The following is a 10,122-nucleotide window of genomic DNA, read 5'->3' on the forward strand; positions in this document are numbered from 1 at the left end:
CATGTTGTGTTGAGGGCGTTGGGGACGTCGTGGGGTGTTTAGAGCGTTGGAATCGCCGTGTGGTGATGAGGGCGTTGGAGACGCCGAGTGTTTTTGGGATTGTAGGAGACGTCGTGTGGCGTTGAGGGCGTTGGAGACACCGAGTGGTGTTGAGGGCGTCTGAGACGCCGAGTGGTGTTGGGGGCATTGCAGACCCCACGTGGTGTTGAGGGCGTAGGAGATGCCGTATGGTGTTAAGGGCATTGGAGACGCTGGGAGGTGTTGGGGGCGTTGGAAACGTTGTGTGGTGTTAAGGGCGTTGGAGACGGTAAGTGGTGATGAGGGCGTTGGGAACGTCCCGTGGGGTTGAGGGTGTAGGAAACGCCGTGTGGTGTTGAGGGCGTTGCTAACGCCGAGTGGTGTTGAGGGCGTTGGAAATGCTCTGTGGTGTTGAGGGTGTTTGAGACGCCGTGTGGTGTTGAGGGCTTTGGTGACATTGTGTGGTGTTGGGGGCGTTGGAGACGCCGTCTGGTGTTGACTGCGTAGGTGACGTTGTGTGGTGTTGAGGACGTTGGCGACGCTATGTGGTGTTCAGGGCGTTTGAGACCCCAAGTGGTGTTGAGGGCATTGGAGACGGCGTGTGGTGTTGAGGGTGTAGGAGACGCCGAGTGGTACTGAAGGCTTTGGAGACGCCGAGTGGTGTTGAGGGCTTGGTAACGCCGTGTGGTGTTGGGGCGTTGGAGACGCCGAGGATTGTTGCGATCGTAGGAGACGTCGTGTGGCGTTGAGGGCGTTGGAGACACCGAGTGGTTTTGAGGGCGTTGGAGACGCCGAGTGGTGTTAGGGGCGTTGAAGACGCCGGGAGGTGTTGGGGGCGTTGGAAACGCCCTGTGGTGTTGAGGGTGTTGGAGATGCCGAGTGGTGCTGAGGGCGTTGGAGACCCCGAGTGGTGTTGAGGGCTCTGGAGACGCGGCGTTGTGTTGGGATAGTTTCAGACGCCGTGTGGTGTTGAGTGCGTTGGAGACGCAGTGTGGTGTTGAGGGTGTTGGTGATGGTGATTGGTGTTGGGACGTTGGAGACGCCGTGTGCTGTTGAGGGCGTTGGTGACGCCATGTGGTGTTGGGGCTTTGGAGACGCCATGTAGTGTTGAGTGCGTTAGAGATGCCCGGAGGTGTTGAGGGCATTGGTGACGCCCTGTGGTGTTGAAGGCGTTGGGGACGCCGTGTGGTGTTGTTGGTGTTGGAGACGCCGTGTGGTGTTGAGGGCGTTGGAGACGCCGTGTGGTGTTGAGGGTGTTGGTGACACACTGTGGTGTTGAGGGTGTTGCAGACGCCATGTGGTGTTCAGGGTGTTGGTGACACCATGTGGTGTTGAGGGCGTTATAGATGCCGTGTGGGGTTGAGGGTGTTGAAAACGCCGTGTGGTGTTGGGGGCGTTGAAGACGCCGTGTGGTGTTGAGGTTGTATGGGACGCCATGTGGTGTTAAGGGCGTTGGAGACTCCGAGAGGTGTAGGTGACGTTGGAGACTTTGTGTGGTATTGAGGGCGTTGGAGACGGTAAGTGGTGTTGAGGGCGTTGGAAACATCCTGTGGTGTTGAGGGTGTTGGAGATGCCGTGTGGTGTTGAGGGCGTTGGAGACGCCGAGTTGTGTTGAGGGCGTTGGAAACGCCCTGTGGTGTTGAGGGTGTTGGAGACGCCGTGTGGTGTTGAGGGCGTTGGAGACGGCCTGTGGTGTTGAGGGTGTTGGTGACGCACTGTGGTGTTGAGGGTGTTGCAGACGCATTGTGGTGTTCAGAGTGTTGGTGACGCAGTGTGGTGTTGGAGGCGTTTGAGACACTGAGTTGTGTTGGGGGCACTGGGGACGCCATGTGGTGTTGGGGGCATTGGAGGCACTTTGTGGTGTTGGGGACATTGGTGACGTCATGTGGTGTTGAGGGGGTTGGAGACGCCCTATGGTGTTGAGGGTGTTGCAAACGCCGTGTGGTGTTAAGGGCGTTTGACACGCCGTGTGGTGTTGAGGGCGTTAGAGATGCCGTGTGGTGTTGAGGGTGTTGAAAACGCCGTGTGGTGTTGGGGGCGTTGGAGAATCCGTGTGGTGTTGAGGGCGTTGGAGTCGCTGAGAGGTGAAGAGGGCGTTGGAGACACTGAGTGATGTTGAGGGCGTTGGGGACGCCGTGTTGTGTTGAGGGCGTTGGAGATGCTGAGTGGTGTTGAGGGAGTTGGAGACGCCGAGTGATGTTGAGGACGTTGGAAACGCCGAGTGGTGTTGAGGGCGTTGGAGACGCCGAGTGATTTTGAGGGCGTTGCAGACGCCGTGTGGTGTTGAGGGTGTAGGGGTCGCCGTGTGGTGTTGAGGGTGTAGGGGTCGCCGTGTGGAGTTAAGGGCTTTGAAGACTCCGAGAGGTCTAGGTGGCGTTGGAGACTTTGTGTGGTATTGAGGGCGTTGGAGACGCCGAGTTGTGTTGAGGGCGTTGGAAACGCCCTGTGGTGTTGAGAGTGTTGGAGACGCCGTGTGGTGTTGAGGACGTTGTTGACGTTGCGGGGTGTTGAAGGCGTTGGAGACGCTGTGAGGTGCTGAGGGCGTTGGAGACACCGAGTGGTGTTGAGGGCTTCGGTGATGTTGTGTGGTGTTGAGGGCGTTGGCGAAGACGTGTGGTGTTGAAGGCGTTGGAGACCCCAAGTGGTGTTGAGGGCGTAGGAGACGCCGAGTGGTACTGAAGGCGTTGGAGACGCCGAGTGGTGTTGAGGGCTTGGGGACGCCATGTTGTGTTGAGGGCGTTGGTGACCCTGAGTGGTGTTGAGGGCGTTGGAGACGCCAAGTGGTGTTGAGGGTGTTGGAGACCCCGAGTGGTGCTGAGGGCGTTGGAGACGAGGCGTTGTGTTGGGATACTTGGAGACGCCGTGTGGTGTTGAGTGCGTTGGAGATGCCGTGTGGTGTTGATGGTGTTGGTGCGCCGAGTGGTGTTGGGGCGTTGGAGACGCCGTGTGTTGTTGAGGGTGTTGGTGCGCTGAGTGGTGTTGGGGCGTTGGAGACGCCATGTGATGTTGAGGGCGTTGGAGACGCCCTGTGGTGTTGAGGGCATTGGTGACGGCCTGTGGTGTTGAAGGCGTTGGGGACACCGAGTGGTGTTGAGGGTGTTGGAGACGACGTTTGGTGCTGGGGGCATTGGAGACGCCTTGTGGTGTTGGGGGCATTAGTGACGCCATGCGGTGTTGAGGGGGTTGGAGACGCCCTGTGGTGTTGAGGGTGTTGCAGAAGCCGTGTGGTGTTGAGGGCATTGGAGATGCCCTGTGGTGTTGAGGGTGTTGGAGACGCCGTGTGGTGTTGGAGGCGTTGGAGACGCTGTTACCTGGTTGATATCTGGTTGATGGGGTTCTGGGAGTTCTTCTACTCCCCCAAGCCCGGCCCAAGGCCAGGCTTGACTTGTGAGAGTTTGGTCCACTACGCTGTTGCTTGGAGCGGCCCGCAGGCCCACATACCCACCGCAGCCCGGTTGGTCCGGCACTCCTTTCAAGGAATAAATGTAGTTTCCTCTTGAAAATGTCCACGGTTGTTCCGGCAATATTTCTTATGCTTGCTGTGTGCTGTTGAGGGCGTTGGAGTCGCCGAGAGGTGTAAAGGGCGTTGGAGACGCTGAGTGATGTTGAGGGCGTAGGGGACGCCGTGTTGTGTTGAGGGCGTGGAGTCGCCGAGTGGTGTTGAGGACGTTGGAGACGCCGAGTTATGGTGAGAGCGTTGGAGACGCCGAGTGGTGTTAAGTGCGTTGGAGACGCCGAGTGATGTTGAGGGCGGTGTAGACGCCGAGTGGTGTTGAGGGCGTTGGAGACGCCATGTGGTGTTGGGGACGTCGTGGGGTGTTTAGGGCGTTGGAGTCGCAGTGTGGTGTTGAGGGCGTTGGATACGCTGAGTGTTTTTGGGATCGTAGGAGACGTCGTGTGGTGTTGAGGGCTTAGGAGACGAAGAGTGGTGTTGAGGGCGTTGGAGACGCCGTGAGATGTTGAGGGCGTTGGAGACTCTGTGAGGTGTTGAGGGCGTTGAAGACTCCGAGTGATGTTGGGGGCGTTGGAGACGCCGTGTGGTGTTAAGAGCGTTGGCGACGCTGTGTGGTGTTTAGGGAGTTGGCAACGCCGTGTGGTATTGGGGGCGTTGGTGACACCATGTTGTGTTGAGGGCGTTGGAGACGCCGAGGAGTTTTGAGAGCGTCGAAGACGCCGGGTGGTGTTGAGGGCGTTGGTGACGCCGTTTGGTGTTAAGGGCGTTGGAGACGCAGACTTGTTTTGAGGGCGTTGGAGACGCCCTGTGGTGTTGAGGGCGTTGGAGACGCCGGGTGGTGTTGAGGGCGTTAGAGACGTTGTGTGGTGTTGAGGGCGATGGAGATGGTAAGTGGTGTTCAGGGCGTTGGAATCGTCCTGTGGTGTTGAGGGTGTTGAAAGAAGCCGTGAGGTGTTAAGGGCGTTGGAGACGCCAAGTGGTGTTGAGGGCGTTGGAAATGCCATGTGGTGTTGAGGGTGTTGGAGACTGCATGTGGTGTTGATGGCGTTGGAGACGCCGTGTGGTGTTGAAGGTGTAGGAAACGTCCTGTGGTGTTGAGGGTGTTCGAGACGCCGTATGGTGTTGAGGGCGTTGGAGACGCCGAGTTGTGTTGAGGGCGTTTCCCCTGTGGTGTTAATTGCGTTGGAGTTGCCGAGAGGTGAAGAAGGCGTTGGAGACACTGAGTGATGTTGAGGGCGTTGGGGATGCCGTGTTGTGTTGAGGGCGTTGGAGACGCTGAGTGGTGTTGAGGGCATTGGAGACGCCGTGTGGTGTTGAGCGCGTTGGAGACGCCGTGTGGTGTTGAGGGTGTTGGTGACGCTGAGTAGTGTTGGGGCATTAGAGACGCCGTGTGGTGTTGAGGGCGTTAGTGACGCCGTGTGGTGTTGGGGCGTTGGAGACGCCATGTGGTGTTGTGGGCGTTGGAGACGCCCTGTGGTGTAGAGGGCATTGGTGACGCCCTCTGGTGTTGAAGGCGTTGGGGACGCCGTGTGGTGTTGAGGGTGTTGGAGACGCCATGTGGTGTTGGGGGCGTGAGAGACACCGAGTTATGTTGGGGGCGTTGGGGACGCCGTTTGGTGTTGGGGGCATTGGAGACGCCATGCGGTGTTGAGGGCGTTGGAGATGCCGTGTGGTGTTGAGGGCGTTGGAGACGCCCTGTGGTGTTGAGGGTATTGGAGTCGCTGAGAGGTGTAGAGGGAGTTGGAGAAGCTGAGTGATGTTGAGGGCGTTGGAGACGCCGAGTGGTGTTGGGGACATTGCAGACGCCACGTGGTGTTGAGGGCGTAGGATACGCCGTGTGGTGTTAAGGGCGTTGAAGACGCCGGGAAGTGTTGGGGGCTTTCGAACCGTTATGTGGTGTTGAGGGCGTTGAAGACGCCGAGTGGTGCTGAGGGCGTTGGAGACCCTGAGTGGTGTTGAGTTCGTTGGAGACGCCGTGTGGTGTTGAGGGTGTTGGTGATGGTGAGATGTGTTGGCGCGTTGCAGACGCTGTGTGGTGTTGAGGGCGTTGGTGACGCCATGTGGTGTTAGGGCTTTGGAGACGCCATGTGGTGTTGAGGGCGTTGGAGACGCCCTGTGGTGTTGAGGGTGTTAGAGACGCTGAGTGGTGTTGGGGGCGTTGCAGACGCTGTGTAGTGTTGAGGGGGTAGGAGACGCCGTGTGGTGTTGAGGGCGTTGGAAACGCCCTGTGGTGTTGAGGTTGTTGGTGACGCCTTGTGGTGTTCAGGGTGTTGGTGACGCCGTGTGATGTTGGGGGCGTTGGAGACACCGAGTTATGTTGGGGGCGCTGGGGACGCCGTGTGGTGTTGGGGGCATTGGTGACGTCATGTGGTGTTGAGGGGGTTCGAGACGCTCTGTGGTGTTGAGAGCGTTGGACACGCCGTGTGGCGTTGGGGGTGTTGGAGAAGCCGTGTGGTGTTGAGGGCGTGGGAGTCGCCGATTGGTGATGCGGGCATTGCAGACGCCGTGTGGTGTTGAGGGTGTATGAGACGCCGTGTGGTGTTAAGGGCGTTGGAGACGCTGGGAGGTGTTGGCGGCGTTGGAGACGCCGTGTGGTGTTGAGGGCGTCGGTGACGTTGTGTGGTGTTGAGGGCGTTAGAGACGCCATGAGGTGCTGAGGGCGTTGGAGATCCTGAGTGGTGTTGAGGGCGTTGGAGACGCCGTGTGGTGTTGAGGGCGTCGGTGACGTTGTGTGGTGTTGAGGGCGTTCGCGACGACGTATGTTGTTGAGGGTGTAGGAGACGCCGTGTGGTGTTGAGGGCATTGGAGACGCCTTGTGGTGTTGAGGGTGTTGGTGACGCACTGTGGTGTTGAGGGTGTTTGAGACCCTGTGTGGTGTTGGGGGCGTGGGAGACACCGAGTTGTGTTGGGGGCGTTGGGGACGCCGTTTGGTGTTGGGGGCATTAGAGACGCCTTTTGGTTTTAGGGGCATTGGTGACGCCATGCGGTGTTGAGGGGGTTGGAGACGCCCTGTGGTGTTGAGGGTGTTGCAGACGCCGTGTGGAGTTGAGGGCGTTGGTGACGCCGTGTGGAGTTGAGGGCGTTGGAGACGCCATGTGGTGTTGAGGGCGTAGGAGACGCAGTGTGCTGTTGAGGGCGTTGGAGTCGCTGAGAGGTGTAGAGGGCGTTGGAGAAGCTAAGTGATGTTGACGGCGTTGAGGACGCCGTGTTGTGTTGAGGGCGTGGAGTTGCCAGGTGGTGTTGAGGGCGTTGGAGACACCGAGTGGTGTTGAGGGCGTTGGAGACGCCGAGTGGTGTTGGAGGCATTGCAGACGCCATGTGGTGTTGAGGGCGTAAGGAGACGCCGTGTGGTGTTAAGGGCGTTGGAGACCCCGAGTGGTGTTGAGGGCTTTGGTGACGCAGCGTTGTGTTGGGATAGTTGGAGACGCTGTGTGGTGTTGAGTGCGTTGGAGATGCAGTGTGGTGTTGAGGGTGTTGGTGACGGAGAGTGGTGTTGGGACGTTGGAGACGCCGTGTGGTGTTGAGGGCGTTGGTGACGCCATGTGGTGTTGGGGCTTTGGAGACGCCATGTGGTGTTGAGTGCATTAGAGACGCCCTGTGGTGTTGAGGACATTGGTGACGCCCTGTGGTGTTGGAGTCGTTTAGGACGCCGTATGGTGTTGTTGGTGTTGAAGACGCCGTGTGGTGTTGAGGGCGTTGGAGACGCTCTGTGGTGTTGACGGTGTTGGTGACGCACTGTGGTTTTGAGGGTGTTGCAGACGCCTTGTGGTGTTCAGGGTGTTGGTGACGCCGTGTGATGTTGGGGGCGATGGAGACACCGAGTTGTGTTGGGGGCGCTGGGGATGCCGTGTGGTGTTGGGGGCATTGGTGATGTCATGTGGTGTTGAGGGTGTTGAAAATGCCGTGTGGTGTTGTGGGCGTTGGAGTCGCCGAGAGGTGAAGAAGGCGTTGGAGACGCTGAGTGATGTTGAGGGCGTTGGGCACGCAGTGTTGTGTTGAGGGCGTTGGAGACGCTGAGTGGTGTTGAGGGTGTTGGAGACGCCAAGTGATGTCGAGGGCGTTGGAGACGCCGAGTGGTGTTGAGGGCGTTGGATTCACCGAGTGATTTTGAGGGCGGTGGAGACGCCGAGTGGTGTTGAGGGCGTTGGAGACGACGTGTGGTGTTGAGGGCGTTGGGGACGCCGTGTGGTGTTTAGGGCGTTGGAGGAACAGAGTGGTGTTGCGGGCGTTGCAGATGCCGTGTGGTGTTGAGGGTGTAGGGGACGCCGTGTGGTGTTAAGGGCGTTGGAAACTCCGAGAGGTGTAGGTGGCGTTGGAGACTTTGTGTGGTATTGAGGGCGATTGAGACGGTAAGTGGTGTTGAGGGCGTTGGAAACATCCTGTGGTGTTGAGGGTGTTGCAGACGCCTAGTGGTGTTCGGGGTTTTGGTGACGCCGTGTGGTGTTAAGGGCGTTGGAGACACCGAGTTGTGTTGGGGCACTGGGGACGCCGTGTAGTGTTGGGGGCATTGGAGACGCCTTGTGGTGTTGGGGACATTGGTGACGTCATGTGGTGATGAGGGGGTTGGAGACACCCTGTAGTGTTTAGGGTGTTGCAGACGCCGTGTGGTGTTGAGGGTGTTGAAAACGCCGTGTGGTGTTGGGGGCGTTGGAGAAGACGAGTGGTGTTGAGGGCGTTGGATTCGCCGAGAGGTGAAGAGGGCGTTGGAGACACTGAGTGATGTTGAGGGCGTTGGGGACGCCGTGTTGTGCAGAGGGCGTTGGAGACGCTGAGTGGCTTTCAGGGCGTTGGAGAGGCCGAGTGATGTTGAGGGCGTTGGAGACTCCGAGTGTTGTTGGGGGCTTTGGAGACGTTGTGTGGTGTTGAGGGCGTTAGAGACGGTAAGTGGCGTTGAGGGCGTTGGAGACGCCCTGTGGTGTGGAGGGTGTTGGAGACGCCATATGGTGTTGAGGTCGTTGGAGTCGCCGAGAGGTGAACAGGGCGTTGGAGACACTGAGTGATGTTGAGGGCTTTGGGGATGCCGTGTACTGTTATGGGCGTTGGAGACGGCGAGTGATTTTGAAGGTGGTGGACGTTGTGTGGTGTTGAGGGCGTTGGGGACGCCGTGTGGTGTTTAGGGCGTTGGAGTAGCCGTGTGGTGTTGAGGGCGTTGGAGACGCAGGGTGGTGTTTGAATCGTAGGAGACGTCGTGTGACGTTGAGGGCGTTGGAGACACCGAGTGGTGTTGAGAGCGTTGAAGACGGCAAGTGGTGTTGCGGGCGTTGCAGACGCCGTGTGGTGTTAAGGGTGTAGGAGACGCCGTGTGGTGTTAAGGGCGTTGGAGACACCGGGATTTGTTGGGGGCGTTGGAGACTTTGTGTGGCATTCAGGGCGTTGGAGACGGTTAGTGGTGTTGAGGGCGTTGAAAACGTCCTATGGTGTTGAGGGTGTTGGAGACGCCGTGTGGTGTTGAGGGCTTTGGAGACGCCGAGTTGTGTTGAGAGCGTTGGAAACGCCGTGAGGTGTTGAGGGTGTTGGAGACGCCGTGTGGTGTTGAGGACGTTGGTGACGTTGTGTGGTGTTGAAGGCTTTAGAGACGCCGTGAGGTTCTGAGGGCGTTGGAGACACCGAGTGGTGTTGGGAGCGTTGGAGACGCTGTGATGTGTTGAGGACGTTGGTGACGTTGTGTGGTGTTGAAGGCGTTAGAGACGCCATCAGGTGCTGATGGCGTTGGAGACCCCGAGTGGTGTTGAGGGCGTTGGAGACGCAGTGTGGTGTTGAGGGTGTTTGAGACCCTGTGTGGTGTTGGGGGCGTGGGAGACACCGAGTTGTGTTGGGGGCGTTGGTGACGCCGTTTGCTGTTAGGGGCATTGGTGACGCCATGCGGTGTTGAGGGGTTTGGAGACGCCCTGTGGTGTTGAGGGTGTTGCAGACGCAGTGTGGAGTTGAGGACGTTGGAGATGCCGTGTGGTGTTGAGGGCGTTGGAGACGCCGTGTGGTGTTGGGGGCGTAGGAGACGCAGTGTGCTGTTGAGGGCGTTGGAGTCGCCGAGAGGTGTAGAGGGCGTTGGAGAAGCTAAGTGATGTTGAGGGCGTTGAGAACGCCGTGTTGTGTTGAGGGCATTGGAGACGCCGTGTGGTGTTGAGCGCGTTGGAGACGCCGTGTGGTGTTGAGGGTGTTGGTGACGCTGAGTAGTGTTGGGGCATTAGAGACGCCGTGTGGTGTTGAGGGCGTTAGTGACGCCGTGTGGTGTTGCGGCGTTGGAGACGCCATGTGGTGTTGTGGGCGTTGGAGACGCCCTGTGGTGTAGAGGGCATTGGTGACGCCCTCTGGTGTTGAAGGCGTTGGGGACGCCGTGTGGTGTTGAGGGTGTTGGAGACGCCATGTGGTGTTGGGGGCGTGAGAGACACCGAGTTATGTTGGGGGCGTTGGGGACGCCGTTTGGTGTTGGGGGCATTGGAGACGCCATGCGGTGTTGAGGGCGTTGGAGATGCCGTGTGGTGTTGAGGGCGTTGGAGACGCCCTGTGGTGTTGAGGGTATTGGAGTCGCTGAGAGGTGTAGAGGGAGTTGGAGAAGCTGAGTGATGTTGAGGGCGTTGGAGACGCCGAGTGGTGTTGGGGACATTGCAGACGCCACGTGGTGTTGAGGGCGTAGGATACGCCGTGTGGTG

At 58.8% G+C, this 10,122-nt stretch overlaps 4 protein-coding genes across 4 annotated transcripts; all 4 read right to left on the minus strand.

Moving 5' to 3' along the window:
- Positions 1-233: 233 nt before the first annotated feature.
- Positions 234-1,163, minus strand: LOC138368519 (mucin-2-like). Its single transcript, XM_069331045.1, has one exon. The coding sequence runs from the start codon at positions 1,161-1,163 to the stop codon at positions 234-236; it is 930 nt and encodes a 309-aa protein (XP_069187146.1).
- An 802-nt stretch (positions 1,164-1,965) lies between these two features.
- On the minus strand, positions 1,966-4,476 carry LOC138368520 (mucin-6-like). Its single transcript, XM_069331046.1, has 2 exons — positions 3,464-4,476; positions 1,966-3,340 (listed from the first exon to the last, which is right to left on the minus strand). The coding sequence occupies exons 1-2, from the start codon at positions 4,474-4,476 to the stop codon at positions 1,966-1,968; spliced, it is 2,388 nt and encodes a 795-aa protein (XP_069187147.1).
- An 839-nt stretch (positions 4,477-5,315) lies between these two features.
- On the minus strand, positions 5,316-6,275 carry LOC138368521 (glutamate--tRNA ligase-like). Its single transcript, XM_069331047.1, has one exon. It carries the CDS (start codon positions 6,273-6,275, stop codon positions 5,316-5,318), a length of 960 nt encoding a protein of 319 aa, XP_069187148.1.
- A 158-nt stretch (positions 6,276-6,433) lies between these two features.
- LOC138368522 (mucin-6-like) lies at positions 6,434-7,057 on the minus strand. Its single transcript, XM_069331048.1, has one exon. It carries the CDS (start codon positions 7,055-7,057, stop codon positions 6,434-6,436), a length of 624 nt encoding a protein of 207 aa, XP_069187149.1.
- Positions 7,058-10,122: the final 3,065 nt, after the last annotated feature.

This window comes from Procambarus clarkii, chromosome 25 (assembly GCF_040958095.1).
Source record: "Procambarus clarkii isolate CNS0578487 chromosome 25, FALCON_Pclarkii_2.0, whole genome shotgun sequence".
In the NCBI taxonomy this organism is placed as follows: Eukaryota; Metazoa; Arthropoda; class Malacostraca; order Decapoda; family Cambaridae; genus Procambarus; species Procambarus clarkii.